At 38.9% G+C, this 21,900-nt stretch overlaps 1 protein-coding gene across 9 annotated transcripts in view; it reads left to right on the top strand.

Moving 5' to 3' along the window:
* The window catches only part of LRBA (LPS responsive beige-like anchor protein), a 580,756-nt gene extending 564,791 nt beyond the window's left edge, over positions 1–15,965 (top strand). For all 9 annotated transcript variants that reach the window (XM_019534457.1, XM_019534459.1, XM_019534455.1 and 6 more), the window contains exons 54-56: positions 660–856; positions 11,056–11,207; positions 14,437–15,965. In XM_019534457.1, the coding sequence (XP_019390002.1) occupies positions 660–856; positions 11,056–11,207; positions 14,437–14,527 (440 nt within the window). In that variant the 3' untranslated portion in view covers positions 14,528–15,965. The remainder of the gene's footprint in view (positions 1–659; positions 857–11,055; positions 11,208–14,436) is intronic.
* Positions 15,966–21,900: the final 5,935 nt, after the last annotated feature.

The raw sequence follows: 21,900 nt of genomic DNA, 5'->3' as shown, positions 1-21,900 counted from the left end.
TATTCAACTAAAATTTGTAGTAATTGTGTTCATTCTCACTGAGCTCATCTATGAAATCCCAGCTCTGACATCTTTAAGTCCTTCGTAGAAACTTGCTTGCTACCATGCTGCCTGTAGTAAATCATGTTGACTTATAATAAATTGCCCCTGACTAACCTTTAACTATTCATCTGTCCTTAGATTATGGACAGTATTTTCAGCTGGGCTTTCAAAAGTTCAAACACTTAATTTGTGCATGTAAATACTTGACACGATAAAAGTCAAGTGTTTGTCTGTATTTGTTATCAATTAAATACATATACACAAGTAAGTACACAAATACATGGCTATACAATTAAGCACAGAAGTTTATGTGGACATTTGATCTGTGAATGCATATCAGGATTTTTTACAAAATGTTGCAATTGGATACCTGCACATGTGTGCATCTTTAAAAATCTAACCTCAAGAGACTAGTCATAGGTGATCCCTTTATTACTTTTCTGTAACTCCAGGCTTTGCAGGAGATTTTGTTTCAATTTATTGGCATCTAATATATCATGGTAATACCCTTAAGTTCTTAAGAAGATAGTAAAAGCCATTGCTTACTAATTGTTCTTTCATGTCTTCGGTTTAATTTGATATGAAAGTAACCACTAGTTTTCATTCTTTTTTAACAGAAGGACCATGTCTCATACATTCTATGAATGGAGACCTATTGAGGACATTAGAAGGTCCTGAAAATTCCTTGAGACCGAAACTTATACAGGCTTCAAGAGAAGGCCACTGTGTCGTATACTATGAAAATGGCCTTTTCTGTGTATTCAGTGTGAATGGAAAACTTCAGGCTGCTATGGAAACAGATGATAACATAAGGGTAAATATGCTGAAATGCATCTCAATTATTATGGTCTCATAGATTAAAAATAGACTGCACATAATCCTGCAGTTGTGGAACTGCTCCGGGTTTCTTTTCATGCAACAAGTAAGAGAAATGAGTGGACTTGTGTCATTGAGCAGTCAGATATCATGCATGGAATTATTTTAACCTTAGAGGGTGTTACAGCCTGTTTAGGAATATATTTTGGGGGTTTGCTTGAACAGAAGAATATGCTACGTGTTACATGCACTCAGGCACAGATGTGTGTACACACACACACACACACACACACACGAATCAGGGTATTAGATTGTCAATATCTGAAGAGTCAAAATGATCAACCTCTCCAGCTGGAAAAAGGGCTGCCACGTGTCTCCCATTTGACAGTCTATCCACATTCTTTTACCTTGTATGAGATGTCATGCACTGAGTCTGGCTTCAGAAAACATGCAGGCATTTTCATCTTATGGCTACTAAGGTTTCTGTGACACCTGCTGAATGGGCAAGCAAGGGTCTTTCTCTCCTATTTCCTGAGTTGGATCAACTCCTGAAAGAACAGCCAGAAGGTAGTTTGAGTTCATGGTTTTGTGGAAATCAGTTGCTAATAATAAAAGTAGTTCTTGATAATTTAAGTAACAACATGCACAAAACATCACACATGACATAGAACAGAGGACTTCAAAACTTGACAGTTATGCCAGAACTAAGCAGAAATTTGAGTAACAACAATTAAGAATGTTGTCACTTTTTTGTGAACAAGTGAAAAAGAACACACATTCAGTAGAAAGTTAAAGAATGAAATGCACATAGGACTTCAAAAGGATGATGATTGCTTTTGCTAGGCAGCATATTTATAGTAAAAGAAATGGGGAGAGCTTTAATAAAAATAATGAAGAAATTACTTTAATGTAAGTAACTGCAGTTTTGAAAATCCGAACACGCTAGCATTAGAGTAATTTGAGAACCAGAACTTAGTCCTTATGTTCCTTCTAAAAATGTATTACTTCCAAAAAGCTTAGAACCTTACTGTATAGCCAGCAAAACATTTCAGGTTTTTAAATAATTGAGGCAAAAATGGTGTTAACCTGCAGTATTCAATTAATTGATCATTGTATGCCTTGTTTCTCCCATGTTTGGACTTTGCACTCTTTGAAGAGCAAGGCATGTGACTTATTTCTTGTTTGTACAGCACCTAGCAGCATGTTAACAATTCAATAAGTGAAGCTGATAAGAGACTAAATTGGCCATTCTGGTTGTTGCCCAAATGAGATGAAATGGGGGGTGGGCAGGGAGGAGAATAAAATATATCAAGTAAGGTAATATTTTGAAAACCTGAAGTGATTTTTTAAAAATACGTTCTTTTAATAAAAAGATACATTTTTAAAATTTTGAATTGTTGTTATAAACATGGACACTTAAAAATATAGTTCTCAGCTATACAGTATTCCTATTACTGAGGGTCTGTAACTTCTGCTTTCTCACCAAACTTGTTCTTTTTTTATCACACCTTACAGTACGCTATAGTGATATATTCAGCATATAGCATAATAGGCAGCAAATGTTTTACCTTTATTTTTAAAACTAGGAGCACTTATAAATTTGTATCCTCATCACCACTGACTTTATTGAGACTTACAATAGAAAAGAGAACAAGTGAAGGAAAGAGACAGAAATATTTCCAAAGAGGCTTCTAAAGGGATAGTAATATTTCATTGTACTTTGAAAGTATATTACTAGCTTTAACCTTTTTCTTTACAGGAGCTAACATTTTGTAACTTGACACGCACTTGCTTTAAAATATCTTTTGCCTTATGACTTGAGTTTTCAGTATTTCAGCCTGCTCCACTTATGCCCTTTCCCCTCATCCTTTTGCCCTTTTAAACTCAGGTGCAAATAAAATCCTGTAGATCCAGCGTTTTTAATTTTTTCAGAGCATCAGCTATTTTGATTGTGGAGAACGCAGTTTAAAATAGCTGCAGTTGGTAGTTTGTTCTCCATTAACTAGTGTTGTTTTTTGGGAGGCAAGGGGGCACAGAATCCTTGAATGTTATGGGAGCCACAAAAGCAGATTTGTTTGAGGCAATGTTGGACAACTGGAAAAAATGCCTAAGAAATTGAAACTAGTATCTATGTCCAGTTTGCGAAAAAAAAGGGCCTGGGACAGGAACATGCACTTTCTCATATATTATGAGAATGATTAGCAAAGTTTGCTGTCTTTGTTAAGGTGCTTTTCTGATTCTCAGCCAGGCCCTACCCTTGTCCCTGCCCCTGCCCCAACACTTCATTTAAAACAAGTACACATCAGAGTGTTTTCTCTTTCATTTCTTCTTACAATAATAGTGTTGATAATATGTCACTTTCAGTTGTGATTATGTTGTCAGCTAGGCTAGTAAATCTGTAAAATATCTAGAAATCCCTTGTTGGCTAAAACAATTTCTGTAGTGTTTCAGTCAGTGCCCACAGCTTGGGGAATGTTGCTTGAGGCAGCGAAGTTCCGCTCTCCGTAGGGTAGTAGAAAACATGTTCTCTGTGTTTTTGTGGGTTTTTTTTTCCTTTCCCAGCAGTCCCAGTTGGGTTTTAGGCTTAAACAATCCACAACCTTTTTCCCAGAGCTTCTGCACTTTATCATAGTAGAAGGCAAGTGGCAACTGTGTAATTAAAGTAGGGGCATTTAAAATGAATAGTACCTGCCCACTGGCTGTGCTGGCTGACAATTTGATTATTTGTTATTGGAGGAAGATGAAGGAATAGGGCTGGAAGTATAACAGTAAAATTCCAATTTCGGTTTTTGTATGTCATTGTCATTTTTGCTTTCCAGATGTCGTTGACAAAAGTAGCCGTTTACCATTGTCATACTCAAAGCAATGTTGCCGCTTCATTTCTTGTAGTGCAGTCCTGGAAAACTTGCAAGAGGATTTCAAACACTCTGGGGAGACCCAGGTTCTAATCAGCCCTTTCCACCTGTTTTTGTTTTAAGTACTGTATTGCTCCACGGTGCTCAGGGTAACAGCATATCGCAGCATATCTGCCATATGATGTTTAGATGTCTTAATGAATAAGTTCAACCTAAGTGGACAGCCTGCTCAGAGAAGTAGAGTTATTTTATCTTAAACAAAGACTGTACACTATTTCACCCAAAGGAACCAATTTATTTTCCTTTCCTGAGTCTGTTTTGAAATGTGGAAGTACCTAACAGACTCTTACTGCTGTAAGCCAATGCTGTCATGGTGACAGGTTTTGCTTTTTTATGAAGCACGGCCTTTCAGAAATCTGAGAGGTTAAAGTATTTGCACAAAATTTTGAGACTTCAAGGAAGCACAAGTCAAAAATGAAGCTTTTAGAACACTGCTTAAATTGTGCACTTGGGGGATTGTTTGTGTGTCTGGCTCTTGTGTTGTGAGAAGCATTAGACGGCAGAGCTGTTTGGGCTTTATACTTAGTAGAATTCTAGATAACTTTCACTGGGGAAAACAGAACAGTAAAATTGATTCATGTCTTCCCCCATACTGGTTGGCGGACTTGAGAGTAAATGCATCCTTTGGTTTGTAAAATCCTGAGGGGCATGTCATGAAACTGAAATTTTGACAGGGTGACCTTTTTCATATATATATCAACAGCTTTTTTTCTTGACAAGCAGGTGACTTATTAGAATGGCATAGATATTGGTAAAGCCTTCAAAGTCTATTCTTTATTTAATCAAGAGATCAGAGAAATACTGAAATTTGCAGGTAGTGCAAGAGTTAAAGATTAATAGCTTTAATTTGCCTTTTAATATAGCATTTCTCCAGTAAAAAGCCTTAAGTATAAAACTCACGTGAACCATGACCATAAGGTTAATGGATTTTCATCAGCTGAATTTTATAAGTGTAGCAAATAATTATTTGTCACAGTCTTCATTGCAATTTCAAAATACCCTCCGGAGGCTGACATTTGTAGAAAGAAAAAAATTGATATTGATTTTACTTCTAATGAATGATCTTTTTAATAATTTTATTTGGTTTGTTAGCTTTCAGGATGCACTATCATCATGTGTGCAATTTTCTCTTTTACTAATTTTTATTATATCACCTCATTTTTTTATCTACCCCCCGCCTATTGCCTTATTACACCCTTGTTAGATTCCATCCAGTTTATTTTCTAAGCTCCTTGGGACAGTGAACATGCCATCTTTCTGATGTGGGAGGTGCTTAGTATACCTTTCTGTGCCAACACAAGTGAGAAGTGATGGAAATAATTTATAGTTGGAAGATTTTTGTCACTTGGGAAAAGTTTTAGTTCATGATGTTTGACAGTAATCTGAATTAAGGTTTAATTTTCCATGTTCATGTTGTGGCTTTGAAAGATACATTACATACAGTTCTTCCTAAGTTTGGGCATATTTATCATAATTCTAATTCAAAACACAGTTGCCTAGAATAGGATTGTTTTTTTTAAATTTTTGTCATTATGACATTTTATTTCGCATGTAAAAAATTAAAATATAAGAATTATATTATTTTTGAAACTTCTGTTAAGTAAAACGTTAAACCTAAAGGTTTGTTCTTGTAACACTAAGGTTACTATAGTAAACACTAAAAACTGAGGAAATATAAAAGTAATAATAGCTTATTAGCTCTCATACTTTTTAAATTATAGATTAACATCATAAAAAAATAAGATACAGGAATAAAAATAACATGTATATGCAGTGGAGCTGACTTTATTATTATGAAGACCTTAATATTTTAGTTTCTAGAACTGTCAACGATCTCCATAACCACTTTAAAGTTGTATGAATAGAACATTTTGTATTTCAATTTCCCCTGGTTTTGGGTGCATATGCTATAAATTCTACATATTACAAACTCTTTTCCTAAGGAGCTTGAGTACACAACACATCACAAATTTTGAATATTAAAAGCTACTCAGAAACAGAGATTATAATACATAATGCATATGGGTGTCACAAGATTTGCAGATTTCAACACAGAAAGCCTGGAGTGCCTATAGCCTTGTTCCTTCTTCCTAACAGGTTTCATGACCTGATACTTTGGGAGCTCCAGGCTGTGATATATTTCTGTACAGAAACCCATTGTACACTCAGAAGGTATCATGACATAAAGCTTTTTGCTTAAGGATTTTGGATAAACCAATAAGTATTTTTAACGTCACCCATTTTTAAAAATTATATAGCTTAAGTCTGTAATTGTTAAAGAAACTATTTTTGTTTTCAAAGCAGTTTATAAAGAAAATTCTCAGATACTGATTACAAAAGAATTGTAGAACTTAACACAGATACGCACAGGCAGGATCACATTTCGGATATGCACAGACAGGATCGTATTTTTAAGTAGTTAGGATTTCATTACAGGCAGAGCTGGTAGCAACCTCTGCAGAAAAAATTACCTGTTTCCAATATCTTAAGGCCCTGTCTTCAGTTACTTATAACATTTCTTAACTGTAACTCTTTTGGTTGAAATTTCCCATGCAATGCGTCTGCCTAAGTGGTGACTTTTGTTTTTATGATTTCTGTTATAAAACAGTGTACCCATCTCATGAAACGGCCTTGAAGGAAAAAGTGATGTTTTGATTTCATTAGCTTCTTGCAAATATTTTGTTGAAAAGTTTTGGTGTCTTCATGCTTTTGTTCAGGAATTGAAATTTGGCTAAAGAGTCATGGGGTTCTTTCGCTGTCCAGGTGAAAATCTGCCCAAACTTGAACCAACTAATAAACTTCTAAAAAATATTTTTGCATATGCTTAGTAGAGCAAAGGGCCACAGAAGTGCCATACACCTCTAGAAGTGATATCTGCCAGTTTGGAAGTTGAGAAACAAGTGGTTTAAATGGGAGGCAAAGAATGAGGACCTGAGTGCAATAGGATAAAGTAAGAGAGAAATTTGCAAGTGCAGTGGGGATGGAAGGGAGCAGAGAAGGAAAGGTGGAGTCATGAAGACTTGAGAGGCAGCGCTGAGTGCCAGTGTTGCCCTAATAACCAGGTGGTATCTGGTTCTCCTCCTACATGGAGCAAGAGCAAACAGCAGAGCTGATACTGCCTTAAAATATGCTTATCTCCAAATGAGAACCCATTTATTCCTTCCAAATGAGGACCCAGTTATCTTCTCCAAGCAAGGACCTATTAATTCCCTCCAAATGAGAAACCAATTAACTCTTTAATAAATCAGTTTTATTGAGCACTTTAAAGTATTAACTCCAAGCATTAAGTAATTGCATATTACCAGTCCTAATAATACACATCTCGAGTACTGCAGAGTGGGCACTGGTTCCTTGAAGGGAGATCAGATGTTTTCAGTTCTCAGGCACCATTAGGGTAAGGGAAAGGGTAGGAGAGAAGGGGAAGAGAAGGGAAAAGCAGGTAATATTTACAGTCCTTCAGTCATGTAGCTACCGATTAGGCCAATTTTCTGTTTTTCATCGACAACTTGGTTTTGCCTGCTTTATCGTTGTTTCTCTCCTCTTCTTGGTACTAGGCTCCATTTGCTTCAGATATGGGTAGAGTGCCATAACAAACCTTTTGATTCATAACAAGCATTTTTGTCATCAGACCCTAGCAGAAAAACAAGCTGCATCAGAATTTTTTCTGTACAAAAACAGGTTCCACAATAACATAGCCTGTGGTGTATGCTAGCTCCATGAATGCACTCTAGCCCACTTATGTTCAGGTAACTAGGCCTCCTAGGTCTAAGGGACCCTTTCAGTCCTGTCAAGCATCAAGAGCCTGAACTGTCTCCCTACCAGGAGGAGGCAGGAAACTAAAAGGGGATCAACAGCTGGAGAATAAGGCAGTGGATAGCTAACAAAGGGAGAGGGTAGGAAGCTTGGGGGATGGCTGCGAGTGTAGGGGAAGATAATTATAAGGATGGAAAGGAATTAAGAGGGGCAGTAGAGGATGGCATCCTTATTGGAGGACAAGGGTGAAAGGATTTCTAGTCAAAGGAGGGACACTACTTTGCAAAAACTGGTATAGAAACCAGGCTTCCTGGGCATCATTCCTTGACTGTAAGCAGATTTCTGTGAAACGCATTGAAAAAACATTTTTAAATCCATTTCCAGCTCAGTACATGGAAGGTAATGGTCTCCTGCTTCTACCAGTTAGTCTGTTAACTTTCTGTAGTGGTGTCAAAACAGAATGAAGAAGCAGAGGCATACCAACTGGATCACAGATGGATGAGGAGTAAGAGGGATAAAGGAAAATTGCAGAAGTCTTGGGGACATTAGAGGAAGGGGAAGCAAGAGCCTGAAGGAGTGGAAGAGAATAGAGTAAAAGGAGGCTTGGATGGAGGGTACAACATTATTGATAAGGTCTGTATCTGGACATAAGGGTTTCAGCGCTGCTGATGGCCATGTGGGAGTCAGTGTGGATCTGCTTGGTGGAACTCCAGTGGTTTCCTCAGTTTGCTTTTTGAAAAATGAACCTACCAACTTATCTTATAGAACACGGGTATCAAACTCATCTGGGCCACAGGCTGAGTGAGAGGCGTAGGGCTGATCCATAGGTTGAATTGGGCCCCCTGGACCAGCCCCAGGCACCAGTTCTAGTGCACAGAGCCATGAGCAGCACATGCAGTGTGTGCTCTGGACCAGGTCCACATGCCACATGCCACATGCAGTGCACACTCCGGGCTGGACTTAAATGCTGTGTGCAGCACCATAAATTGCTTCTCAGGCCCCAGAGCCAATGTGGCATGGGTGCCATATGCAGCATGTGCCCTGGACCAGCCATGTGCACCACATGCGGTGACCTGGACTGGTCCCATGCACAGCATGCACACCACCTCCAGCCCTGCTGGTGATGCATATGCCAGCTCACACCAGACCAGCTCTATATGCTGGACATAGCATTCAGGGGTTGAACTGCAGGTGCTGCATGTGGTGTGTAGGGCTGGTCTGAGACCCAGAGGTAGCACCATGGGCTGGATCTTTGACGAGTGTTATAGACGGTTAACACTGCTGCATCAAGACCCATGCTTAAGTAACAGCTGAATTAAGATTGTCTGTGGATAAGTGGTCTTAATGCTGGTATTTCCTAACTGTTGAGAGCTTGAGTCTGCAACATGGAAGTTCTTGTAGAATATTTGTATGTAATTCCCTCTACCTCCCTTCCTCTCTCTCTCTGAACTCACATACTGTGTAATAGAGAAAATAAGAATTAGAGTTGGCTCAACTTATTCAAAATGACCTGTGGACCCACTTATATGTGCCAGGCTTCATATCATGCTGCCATATATTGTTTGGCACATACCTAGACCAGGGGTGGATTAAGATTTATTGGTACCCTGAGAGAACAGAAAATTGAAGGCCCCCACCAGGCAAGGGCAGGTTCCCTCTGCACCTGCCTGGGGGGTGTGGTTGGGTCTGCCCGGCCTCCTTGGTGCATCTGGGGTGAAGGCGGCCCCAGCCCCTCTGCCCAGTGGGTGTTGCACACCCACAGCTGTAGTCCCCCAGTGCTGTGGGATGGGCTAGGGCTGGGGTTGGCTTGGGGAGGGGACATGAACACCGGCCCCAGCTGCTCACCTGCCCCTCTGCCCACCCCTTTGCTGGGCTGGGTGGGGTGGGGCTGTTCTGCCCTATCCTGGCGGCTTGCCACAGATAGCAGAGAGCAGGAGCGGGGCTGTCTGCTGCCCATGGTGCCTCCTGGCAGCAGACTGCCCTAGGAAGCCGCCACTGCCCACAAGGGAGCCCCATGCCTGCCCTGGCCCTGGCCCTGGCCTGGTGAGAAGGGAGGAGGCACACGCTGCCCATCCTGGATGCTCATGGCCAGGATGCCTGCCTGAGCCGTGGTGCCCCAGGGGCCCATGATTGGCTGGAGCCTCTGGGCCCAGGCCCCATGGTCTTGTGTGTTAATCTGCCCCTGTCCTAGACAAAAATGTATTTTTAGTAACATTATAAGAAAATATCAAAAGCTGCTTCTTTGAGTGTTCTCTACTTTTCCTTGGTTCCACCAACCAGTGCAATTAGACCAGGATATTTTCTCAAAGCCTCAAGTATAAAACTCAAGTGAACCATGACCATAAGGTTAATGGATTTTCATCAGCTGAATTTTAGAAGTGTAGCAAATAAAAAGCAAAATGATTGGAGCACTCAGACCCTTTTTCCTCTTTTCTTAGCCTTCCTAAATATTTAGAAGGTGATATTAGAAAATAAATCATAGACTCATAGAGAATTCAGGCTGGAAGGGACCTCAAGAGGTCATCTAGTCCAACCCCCCCTTTTGACCCCTTCCTGCAAGCAGCAAAGCCCAGAAACATGGGAAAAATTTATAGTAAAACACAGGCATGGCTACACATAAATCATCCCCAACCAGTGGTTGTCCGATCTGTTCTTGAACACCTACAGTGTTGGAGTCCACAACTTTCCTGGGAAGTCTGTTCCAGTGTCTCACTCTAAAAGTGAAGAGTTTTTCCTGATATGCAGTTTGAACCCACTTTACTGCAACTTGAAGCCATTGGTCCATGTCCCAATCTCTGCAGCAAGAGGGAAAAGGTGTTTTCCCTTCTCTTTGTGGCAGCCCTGAAAGCATATGAAGGTGTTCGCTGTTGAACAACTTCCTTCCAACAACAGCAGGCAGATGTTTACTTCTGTGATTCTGGAGTTGCCAAGAGAAGTAAGAGGAGCAATTCTGAGAAGGCTCTGAGAGCCACTCTAATAGAAGTGCTGCTGTCTCTCACATATTAGTGTCCTGTGCTTAGAAGTGGCAGTGGGGGTACTTGAACTAAAGTTTGTTCTGCAAGCTTTAAGTCAAGTACCCCCACTGCCATTTATAAGTGTGGGGATGGTGATACACAAGGTGCAGGAGGCTGCTGGAGCGGGCCAATTCCTCCGTTCCAGCTGGAGTTCCAGTGCATCAGATCAGCCTCAGCGCTCAAGTATAGGCGCCCCTTGCTTCTGGTGAAGATAGTTGATTAGAAAATCAAATCTCCTGATGCCTAATTTTTGGTTGATGAAATAGCTATAGCAAAGAAAATTTAAATTACTAGGCCAATCACTAGACATCTTTTATGTCTTTTTGACAAATATGGATTATAGCATTTATCCTAAACTTTAAATAGGCTTCCTTACTATAAAATGCTTTTAGGAATACTAAGTGCCTTTGGAGACAAACTTGTGAAGAGGTAGCAAGTTCCTCCTTGGAGGCAAAAGGGCAAGAACAAAAGTAGTACAAGCTGCTTTAACAAGCTGTTGAATAACTTCCTTTTAGGCAATCCAGCTGAGCCGTGATGGACAGTACCTGCTTACAGGAGGAGACAATGGAGTTGTCATGGTATGGCAAGTTTGGGACCTCAAGCAACTTTTTGCGTACCCAGGATGTGATGCTGGAATCCGATCTATGGCCCTGTCATATGACCAAAGGTGAGATTGAAATTTGATTAGAAGAACTTCGTAGAGAGATTTATTAGAATGAAACAGCGTAAGAAATGCCATGAAAGTGTAAACAAAAAGGTTTTCTCTGTTGTATTATCCTTTGTTCAGCGGTGATTGTATAGAGAATTCAGTGCACTGTTCTGTTGTGGTTACAGGTTAGAGTTGTTGTTCTTTTCTAGTGTTGCAGCTCTTTGTGGGGAAGTGAACACTCATTCAAGAGTCTGACTGGCAAACTTTTATTGTTGATCAAATTCTGGGCCTGTGAATATACAGTATAAAATAGATGGAAGTAGAAATTACATCGTTCCTTTCTAGGTTGTTTTCCCTACCTTAGAAGACAAAAAAAGCAATCCCTAAATGTAGGTCTTCAAAGCTAACGCAAAAAAAACCAGTGAGACGCAAGGTTCCCATCACACTTTTTTTCATTGAGGCAAATACTGAATTCCATTTGTAGAGCTCTTACTTATTATTTGCATATAAGACATGACATTTCTGAAGACTTTTCCAAGGGATAAACAGTAAATATTTTTCTTGTTGCCTGTGTCACTTGCCAATACTGCTACAGTTTAGAGTCTGCATTTTTGGAACAAAACATCAGTTTACAAGTTGGATATTTGGAATTGCCTCTAGCTAGCAATTATCCTATATACTATCATCTAGAAGTAGAAATTGTGGAAACAATTTTCAAAAGAGCCCAAGGCTTTTAAGACCTAACTGCAGCTGAAAGTTATTTAGCAGCCTATGTAGTTTTCAAATGGAACTTGGGCTCCTGAATCACATAGGAATAAAAGTGCTCCTAGGTAGAAATGAAAAGAAGAACTTTTACAATCACTGCTCTCTCCTATGCCTCCTGAAGGGTGTGTGCACCCAGAAGCTTGAAAATAAATAAAATAATTTGTTTGCAAATATCTATTTGGTCTAATAAAAGATATCACCTCTTCCATGAGTTTTGATTCCTTTTGACTCAAGACCAAAATGGCTGCAACCTGGACACCTGAATCACATAGGTGTTTTTTAAAATGTTAACTTCTTTCTAAAAATGTATTGGCATCACTGTTCTATGTGGCAGCAGTGGTTTCTTTCTGTGTGCCCAGAACAATAGGCCCTAATCTTAAGTGAGTCCTCAACCTGCTACCTTTATCAAAATAATAAATATTGTTATTGATGGACAAAATACACTGCTGGTATAAATTGGTATAGATCCATTGATGTCAGTGGACTTTGACCTATTTATGCAACTAGAGAACAGAGATCAATTATTAATTAAGACAAGTAACTATCTTGTGTTCTTAAAGAAAACATGAACTGAAATTGTAATTGCAGATAAAACCTCTGCTTAATCTGAAAAGTTGAGGAAAAAAGAGGAATGTTGCCTTAATATGGATTCAAGAATCTATCTTTAAGCATTATTTTTGTTAAAAAATTGCCTGTTCTTATAGTAAGTATGGAACACACAACATGTAGCAATCTTAATATTAGATACACTTCAAAATGTTTTGTAAAATCTGCTTTAAAAAAATCTAGTGATATTTTTGGACCTTAACCAGATTGAACCCGGTACTTCCTTCCTATCCAAGACACCACCACCCTTCTTGCTCTCTCCAAACCTTTCATCTGATGCTGTCATTCTCCCTTCTTCATTGTAAGTGTTCCCATAAGCAGCCATTCCAGAAAATCTTAGTTTTCTAGATATTAAAATTACTTTTAGTGTCACTTTTGGCTGGACCCCAGTTCTATTTGGGGAAGCCTATACAGGGATCAGTGTGTCTTCACTTGGATTGACCTGTCAAATAATTTTTATGACATAATGTATCATTTATCATAATTAAAGCTGTTAGAATTTTTTAAAGTACAGTGTCAGCGAAATGAAAATGTTTCACTGGGTGTTATTTTCAAACATTTAGGCTTTGTTTTTACTGCAGCTTTAATATTGTGTTTATTTGTGTTACTGTGGCATCTATGAACCATATTAAGAGACCTGCAGCCCAGTATCCTAGGGGGCTACATAAACACAGCACAAAATATTTAACATTTCTCTCTCTCTTTTTCTCAGTGTGTGTGCACGTGTGTAAAATGTTGGTTATAAATGTCTGAACAAAATTAATAAAAAATGTATTTAAAATGAACATTTTTTACTTTAGCAAAATGGAAGATTGGAAAATCTTTCCATCCTAAATTAGATCTATTTTTTGAAAGAAGTCAGAACTTTTCACAGAATAGAAATTTTGATGTCTAGCTAGCTCTAATAATAATAATAATAGCTTTGTAATTTGAGAAGATAGATAAGATGACACAAAATTTCCTGATATACTGTGTTTCACAATAGGATAGCATTTTAGCAACTGGGACTGCTAAAATGTGGTCATGAGTGAGATCACGGCTCTTTAAATAGTCGTAAAGACATGCTAGTAGTCAGCCAGTGGTTAGGATATGGAGTGCAGAACACCTCACTAGTGGACTGCATTAATAATAATATCTTAAAATGCTGATTGCCAAATAAAAGCCCATTCCGGCTGACTGATAATATTACAGGCAATGAGAAAAAAAACTACAGGAGTTGTGGTCCTGCTCCTTTCTCAGGTAGGTCATTTGCCAATTCCTATTTCTTGGACTGGGAAGAATGAATTGAAATACACTTACCTGCCTCTTGGTTCTTGCATCCCCCTCCATTCTGATGTTTTACTAGCACTATCTCCAGCACAGCAAAAATATATATAAAAAAAAATCAGTAGTCATTGGATGGAGCAACTGTTTCATAAAGGGTCATGTGCTCTTGTCACTTGAGGACCGTCTGGTATCAGTCCTACCCCTAAGATGTTCCCAGATAAGTCTGTGCACTTGATCCTCTCTGATTCACATCTGTTGGACCAGGATATGAACAAAACATTTTCCAGGAGTGGTTACTCATCTGAGTTAACTCATTTTTTTGGGGGGGTCCACATGAGAGCCCAGGAGGGCCTGATTTACCTGCAGCTCCAGTGAATATTTTTATATTTTAGGTCTTCATAGGGCTTTGGCTTAGGTCCTTAATGGCTACATTGGCAGGGTTTTTTTCTGGATATTTTAGTTATCACGATAGTTATAGAGGTAGTAGAAGAAAAGTCTCTTGTCTTCTACCCTTCTTCCCATTCATTTCCACCCTCCTCTTCCTCAAAAAAAATAATGCCAACTTATTTGAATGTGACATGATTAATTTTCAAAACTTTGCTTTTCATAGGTGCATAATGACGGGTATGGCTTCTGGAAGCATAGTCGTTTTCTACAATGATTTCAATCGCTGGCATCATGAATATCAAACAAGATACTGATGTTGAAACAGACCAAGACTAGCACTGACACAAGCAGCTGCTGAAACTGGACATACAAAGTCTCTATTCAGTATCCTGCCACAGGATTGCTCATTATAAATAGCTATATTAGAGCTGAATGTAACTTAAATTTGCTGGAAGAAGCAAACTATTTTTTAAAGTTAATTGCTATTTTTGTAGACCTTGCTTGACTTTTTGGGGGAAAGGGCAAAGAAGCAGAAAAACGGCTGCTGGGTTCTGTAGTTAAAAATCTATATTTTTAGTCATAATAAGAAGTCTATTTTGATCCATGTATGAAAAGAAACCTAAACTCAAGAGGGTTAAAACTCTTATTCTAACTCTATTATGGAGAAAGATGTTTCCCATCTGAATATCTATAACCTGAGGAATATATGATTTTAACAAAATGACAATGGGTTATAAAATTTGGGATATTTTAATCTGCGCTACCTGTACTACACTTTGTCTTGTACTTTTCCAAATGATTATACTTCTTCAGCACTGAGGTTTCTTGGAATCAATAGTAATATTTAAATTATGATAAATGTAATTTTGGACATTAAGAGGAATTGTTTCCATCAATATTGCTACTCAAGCATGTTTCTAGGTCTAGACAGTTAGTTCATTTTTTAGTTATATGTTTTGTGCAGTTAAGAGAGAAATCAGCGATGGCGTCTGTGTTGCATCAAGTGTGAATCCTCCTAGTTTTTACCCAATATCCCCTCAAAGCACACCAAAATGTTCGTTGTTCCTCAAAATCAAAACTAACTTGGGGAGTTTGGACATGTCCTCAGACTAGCAAGCTACATAGCATTTCTTTTTAATTAGAAGCAAGTACCAAAGCACACTTCTGCTGTTTGACTGTGAAAGCACCATGAGGCAGACATACGTTGCCTCAGTACCTCAGCAGAAGCTCTAGACTTGCAGGCTTTCTTTCCATTTTACCAGAGTTTATTAGAACTAACTGCCACAGTTATGTAGCACATACCACATCTTGTTCTGTCTATGGCAACAAATTCTTTCAGTCTCTGCTGTCACCAAATCCAGTCAAATCCTGTCCAATCATGTTAATAAATTAGCTCCTCTTCCTCGTAGGAAATAAAAAAAAATTTATACTAAGGAACAATAAGTTATTTTGGTGTTGCCTAATTCTACTTTTCTACGAGATTGCTGTGCAGAATTCTGTGAAAATATTTGTGAAAAGAACTGTATTGTTTTGTAAGTGTATTGCATAAAAATCTTCTTTGTATCTCGTGATCTGAGTTAAAAATTACATTCCATATCTGCATCAATATATACATTTCTCTTACTGCCTACTGGAACAGGTCCCATTTTTCTAAGCATTTAATTACTGTCTCTTTAAGCAAGATTTGGAATGAGAAAATTCAGTTTGAGTGAAGAAATTCAATAAAATGGCATTTGTAATTGAGATCTTCAATACTGCATACTGGGTTCTTGTGTTTTCAGCATATACCTGAAGTAGAGAAAATCACCACCACCTTCAGTGCATTTTAAAAATACTCATTGTGCAAACGGGGTTTTGAGACAACACCAGCCTGATTTTCCATTCTTTTACACCATTTTTATACTGGTGTAATAGTACTGATGCCAGTGAAATTGCATACTACTGTCCATGTGGAGCAATGGACTGAAAATTCCTGTTAAAAAAAGTTGGTAGCCATTATCTTTAAGTGATTATTGATCACTTTGGGTGCCTATAGATGTTCTCAATCATGTTCTAATTAGAACATGTTGGAGCAGACACCATGGACATGGAGCATACTCAGTTATAATTAAAACACAGTCGCCTCACCATTGCATGTATTAAGCCCGTGCATGTTTCAAAATGGCTGCAGGGGTGCTTTACCTCCAGCTCATTGAATGAGTCTTAGATAAAGCATCCTGCAGCCATTTTGAAATGTGCATGGGATTAATACATGTGATGGTGAACCATGTTAATTAGAGTGTCTATCTGGGAGCTGCTGTAATTACAATGCCCTTCCCCACCCCAAATACATGTATAGGCAGCCTTTAATACTACCTTGAAGTGCCCTGAATAGTATGTAAAAGATGTTTATCAGTGCTTGCTCTTTTCATCACTTTATATGAAATCTGCATTGATTTCAAGAGAAAATGGGTAGGATTATACTAACATTAATTCCATGGAGTAAGTTGGTTATTAACATCCATAGTAATGAGGGTAAGATATTCTCTGCCATTTGTTATATTATGCAGGTGCACTTTATTAAGTAGAAAATGTAAAACATTCTCCTTTTGTTTAATTAATTTCAGAATACTGTGTTACTGACTGAAATAATGGTATTTGATCTTAGAGCTAAAGTGTGGGTATATAAAAATGGTAGCGAGATGGCACCAAACAAGCAGATAGCCTTAGCTTTTTTTTTTTTAGATGTTGTTACTGCCTCTTTGGAGGTATTGTGTAATATTAATCCTTATCCTTGACAAGTGTGCTGTGGTTACATCACTCTATTTAATCCCAACAGCTAGGTCCCTGAGATGGTGGTGCCAGCCGTGAAGATGCAGGGGCTCTGTTCATGAGAGTGAAAGCATTAATATAATATTGAAAACACAACACTGATTCTCTGCACAACATAGGCCTATTTGTCCACCTCTAAAACACGTGGGCCCAGCCCACCAACTCTCCAATTGGCCTCCTTTAATTGAGGAGGCTACAGGAAAAGGGCACAGCCGAGTTCTTAGGATGAATAATGAAAAAACAGGGAGGGGAGTGCAGGTCAGAGGTTTAAAACGAGCATGCCGAGTGGGGACACCAAGCAGAGCACACCAGGCAGCACCTCCACACAACACAGGAAAAAATTATCCGTCCACTTCACCCTTAATTATATCTACAAGCACGCACCAGTGGTAGACTTACTCCCTATCTTCTCTGAGGGGACTTGACCATACCTTCATGCTCCCAACTCAATTCACAGAGTTTCCACTGAGCGGCCAAAGCACATCATCTCACTGGGGATTCGAGGCTTGAGTGAATTAAGCTTCCTTAACGTGGGATTTGTCGCACTGTTCATTTTTCTTACGTGAGGTGCAAAACAAGGGTTACATTCTCAAAGGCTTGGTAGTCTTTAGTTTATCAAAGCCTGTGCTGGGCCTCCTGATTGAACAGGTGCTAGAACTAATCTACCAACTGGTTTGAGCTATTTCAGGGCACCATTGAGAGGACAGGGAGCTGCTGCTGAAAGCAAGATGGGTTCTTTTCTTTTCCTGGAGATGTTTTTTTTCAGAACTACTACCTTCAAAAAGCAACAGTCAAGCATTTTCCTTTTCTCATGATGGTCCAGGCTTCCTGTTACTCTGGTAAGTGCGAATTGGTGCATTTTCTCAGAGAAATGGCGAGGATTTCTTTTTTTCTCTCTGACGTTCTTGAAATCAATACCCAGGAAGCCGAGTACTTTTGAGATTGATGAGAAATAGGTCTGAGAAGTTCTGTTTATTATTAAGTGTTCAGCTTCAATAACTCTGAATCAGTTAAAAGTTAACCCATAATCCCCGAGTCTGAATGTTACTATGGGTAATCATTGTGGCTTCTGTGAAGTGTTATTTTCCTTGGAGGGTGTTTGACTACTGAAGGGATATGCACTAGTCAAAGGTATGCTAAACTGATATGAACTGTCAGCAGCCATTGTACTTTAATTAATAATATCTCTTCTAAGACATTGTTCATACAGCTAATCTATACAAAATATTTTTGTTACACTTGCCCTGCTGTCCATCATTCCACTCTTCCAGTTTGTTTCTGCCTCACATATCTGCAGTGCCATGTCTTAATCTAAGATTTGGGAAAGGAACTTGCTTTCTCTGAGCCTACCCAGTTTAACTTTTGTTATGGGATGCGAACTATGTTTGCAATAAATGTTCAGAACTGCTGATTCTTATACTCCATTTTAGTTGCTGTAAAAAAAGGGGTTTAATGCTACAAGGATTGAACTTTTGTACTTTAAGTACTAAAGGTGGTGTCAGTAAGAAATTAGCACATTTGTAGAATCCCTGCTTTGATTCTGAAAGTGTTTGAACTCAAATTTTGGCTGGCATCCGTGTAGAGATTCTGTCCAGTGCTAGTCTTTTCAGTGTAAGTCAATCTGAGCACTTCAAAAAGGCTAATTCAGGATATGGACAAAGATGACTTTTTTCCATGCACCAGCCAATGTCAGCAGTATAGTAAACATTTTTTACTTTCTTCTGGCAGCAAAAAGGAAATTGAGTTACTTGAAAATCAGGTTCACAGAAAGAAATGTATTTTGCCAGGGTGTAGTTTGACAGGGGTGTAGCTACATGTAGATGTATTGTTTGAGAATGAGAGAAATGATGAATAGCCAGATTGCAGTTTTCCTGTTGAGTGATGGACCTTGCCATTATATAAGAACATGCTGCTGCAGGTGCCTCTGTTAAATTCTTTTGCTGTTCTCTTTTATTAAAATAATGTAATAGCATGTTTTATTTCAGCCCAAGTGGCTGTATTCTAGCTAAATAAAATCACCTTTACAAATAGGCTATATTTAAGTTTCCTCAGGGTACTATTTCTCTAGGTCAGTGGAAAGCTGTTATCTCCATCCTTGAAACTTTTCAAGAATAGGTTAAACAAACACTTGACTGGGATGGTTTAGTCAGGGATGGTTTAGTCAGGGATGATTCTGCCTTGAGAACAAGGCTGGACTAGATGGCTTCCTGAAGTCCCTTGCAGCCCTACTTTCCAATGATCATATGAACTTTCTGAGATTAGAAATTGTAAGTACTGAGGTGAGTACTCTCGTCAATTCCCTACACAGTACTGCAATAGCATTACTTTCAAATACAGAAAGGGGTTATTTTGGTGGATCTAACATAGTATATTTGGCAAATTTACAGTTGACGGTCCACATCATTGTTTACAAGCCATAATCTGAGATATAGTTTTTGATCTAAAGATTTAAAACTCAAAGAAATTGTTCCAAATTTTGTTTAGGTTTATTGAAGTGTAACTACCCTACAGTTCTGGGGCAGTCAGTTCCATGGGAAAAGAAGACTTAGAAAATAAGAAATGAGAACCATACAAACAAAACCAATTCGGTCTGGTAAACAGTTTATTTTTTAGAGACAACAATATGCATTTGTGTATGTATTAAAGCATTTTTTACATGAATGTGAACTGAAACTTAAAAACTCATGGACAAAATCTGGGAATAACATATTTTGAATAAGATCCAGGTGTTTAATCTTTCTTCAACAGAGGTGACACCTGTGGAATACAAACAAGTGTTTACATCCAGGCAAATCTGGAAGGTCTGAAACTATTCTTTTAGGATGGTGGCATCCTAGAACAGTGGGTTGTAAATACAGACAATGCATTTTGGCAACTACAAACCTAAAAGAACAGAAGAGCACTTGGAATATGTTTATTTACTTTTACTTTCTTTTTGCTATGTTACAAGTGTGGTAAAGTGGTTATTACCTTTTCCTTCCCTTTTGGTTTTCTGTTTTGTTCTTCCCTCCTCATTGACTGCATGCCCTGTTTATCATGAGATTCATCTTTCAAATTTCTGATCACTCTGGTCTTAATCGAGCACAGCATTTACTAGACCAGTCATGTAAATTCACCGTGTATTTTAGGGGCTTTTTTGTATCCGGCCAAACTGCTGGACATCTAAGATTGAGCCACATGAGGACAGAGTTCACTTTGAAACCAAATTTTCTTGGCTAAAATAGATCTTTTCACATCTGTCTAAAGTGAAGCACAATTTGGGGGTTTGCTATGCACAGGATAGTAAATTTATCTATCTAGTAAATGTGTGTCTGGCCAAGCCAACCAGTAGCAGCTTCTTTAGCTCTGTTCTGTGTTTTCAAAATACCAGCATCTCAACAGAACGTATTGTTAATAGTGCACATTACTGTCTGTACTTGCCTCCATTTGCAGCATTGGTTGTCATACTGGATCCATTGGTAAAGACCGGCAAACCACAACGCATTCAGCAGGCACCACCGATGCATGCAAGGTCAGAGTCAGGACCTTGATGAGAGAACTTGTTTACTGACTTTGATAAAGATCTTTCCTCTGCCAGTAGGATTATACACTGCATTGGCACAACAAGGTGGGCTATGGAGCATATGATGATAAGTGGATGGGTGAAAAGAGAACCACATACATTTGGCTTGCCATAAATCTTTTCTAACAGTATGAGGGTCCTGCCTTCATGTAATGTGGGTAATGTATATGGGTATTGCTCTTTTGCTTGACACTGGAAAGCACAGCAGTGGGGTAGGGCATCTGCTCACCTGTAATTGTGCCTGAGTGAGCTTTGTATAGGACAAATGACATGTACAAAATATTCTGTAGTCAGGTGACAGACCAGAACATTCAGAGCATTTTGAGCTTATGTGCCCTTATATACAACCAGGTAGTTTAATGCATGCTTTAACCTTGGCAGCTATTTTCTTTGAGCATTCAGGAAAGGTCAGAGGTCAACCTGGTATTTGCTGCTAATGAACTGGGATGAGGAAAAAGAAAAGAAAATCCTGTCCAGTAAAGAGCTGAGCATTTGCTAATGTAGATAAAGAGAGAATTTAAGATCTCAGATCTTTCTGCTTTTTGATGATCTGAATCTTGTATGTTGGCAGTTGTTCTGATGGCAACGGGGAATGGCTATGTGGAAAAATAAAGACTGAACTTTCCAAATGCTGGATAAAGCAAGCTGGATGTCTTATTTTTAAACATTAGTTAAAAGCATGCTAACCAGTAAGATAACTATTTTCCCATTCAAAATGTCAGTGAAAAATCTTGTAAAGTGAGGGTACCCAGATTCTCTCACAATAAGATCCAAGGAAGGAGTCTTGCAGCTTTTTATCAACTCCCCTATCCCAAGGTGAGCAAGAAGAACTGCACATGCTTTAAAATAATTTTTTGATTAAGAACATAATCCCCCAGTATGTGAGCTTCACCCTGTGGTTTTTTTGATGTTAGCAGCCTCGAGGGCCAAGCTGCCCCTCCCCGAGTGGGGTGGGTGAGATGGACTGGTGGTACGCCCTTTGTCCATGGTGGCCTGGGGTTCACCTCTTGGGGACACTTTGCTGTTTTGAAATTCCTTCTTTTGTATTCTTTTTCCCCTCTGATGACTTTTCATTCCTGGGCACTGCTGACTGGTTTTCCTGTGGCCATTATACTGTTCTTGTTCTGTTCTGTCAGCATACGCCTTTGTTTTCCAAACCCATCATATACATAAATCTTACTCTGATTATTTACTGGGTCTCCTAATTTGATCTCTCCACCAAAGTCAGAAATCCCGAGGGCTCTACAGTTGGGCACTGTGACTTGGTCCCTTATCTCTGTTTGGGTACACTGTTCATGTTATGGACCAGTGTGG

Source organism: Crocodylus porosus, unplaced genomic scaffold, assembly GCF_001723895.1.
Source record: "Crocodylus porosus isolate Cpor-Errol unplaced genomic scaffold, CroPor_comp1, whole genome shotgun sequence".
NCBI classification, from domain to species: Eukaryota; Metazoa; Chordata; order Crocodylia; family Crocodylidae; genus Crocodylus; species Crocodylus porosus.
The sequence above is the reverse complement of the archived record's forward strand: the minus strand, read 5'-3'. Positions and strand labels throughout refer to the sequence as shown.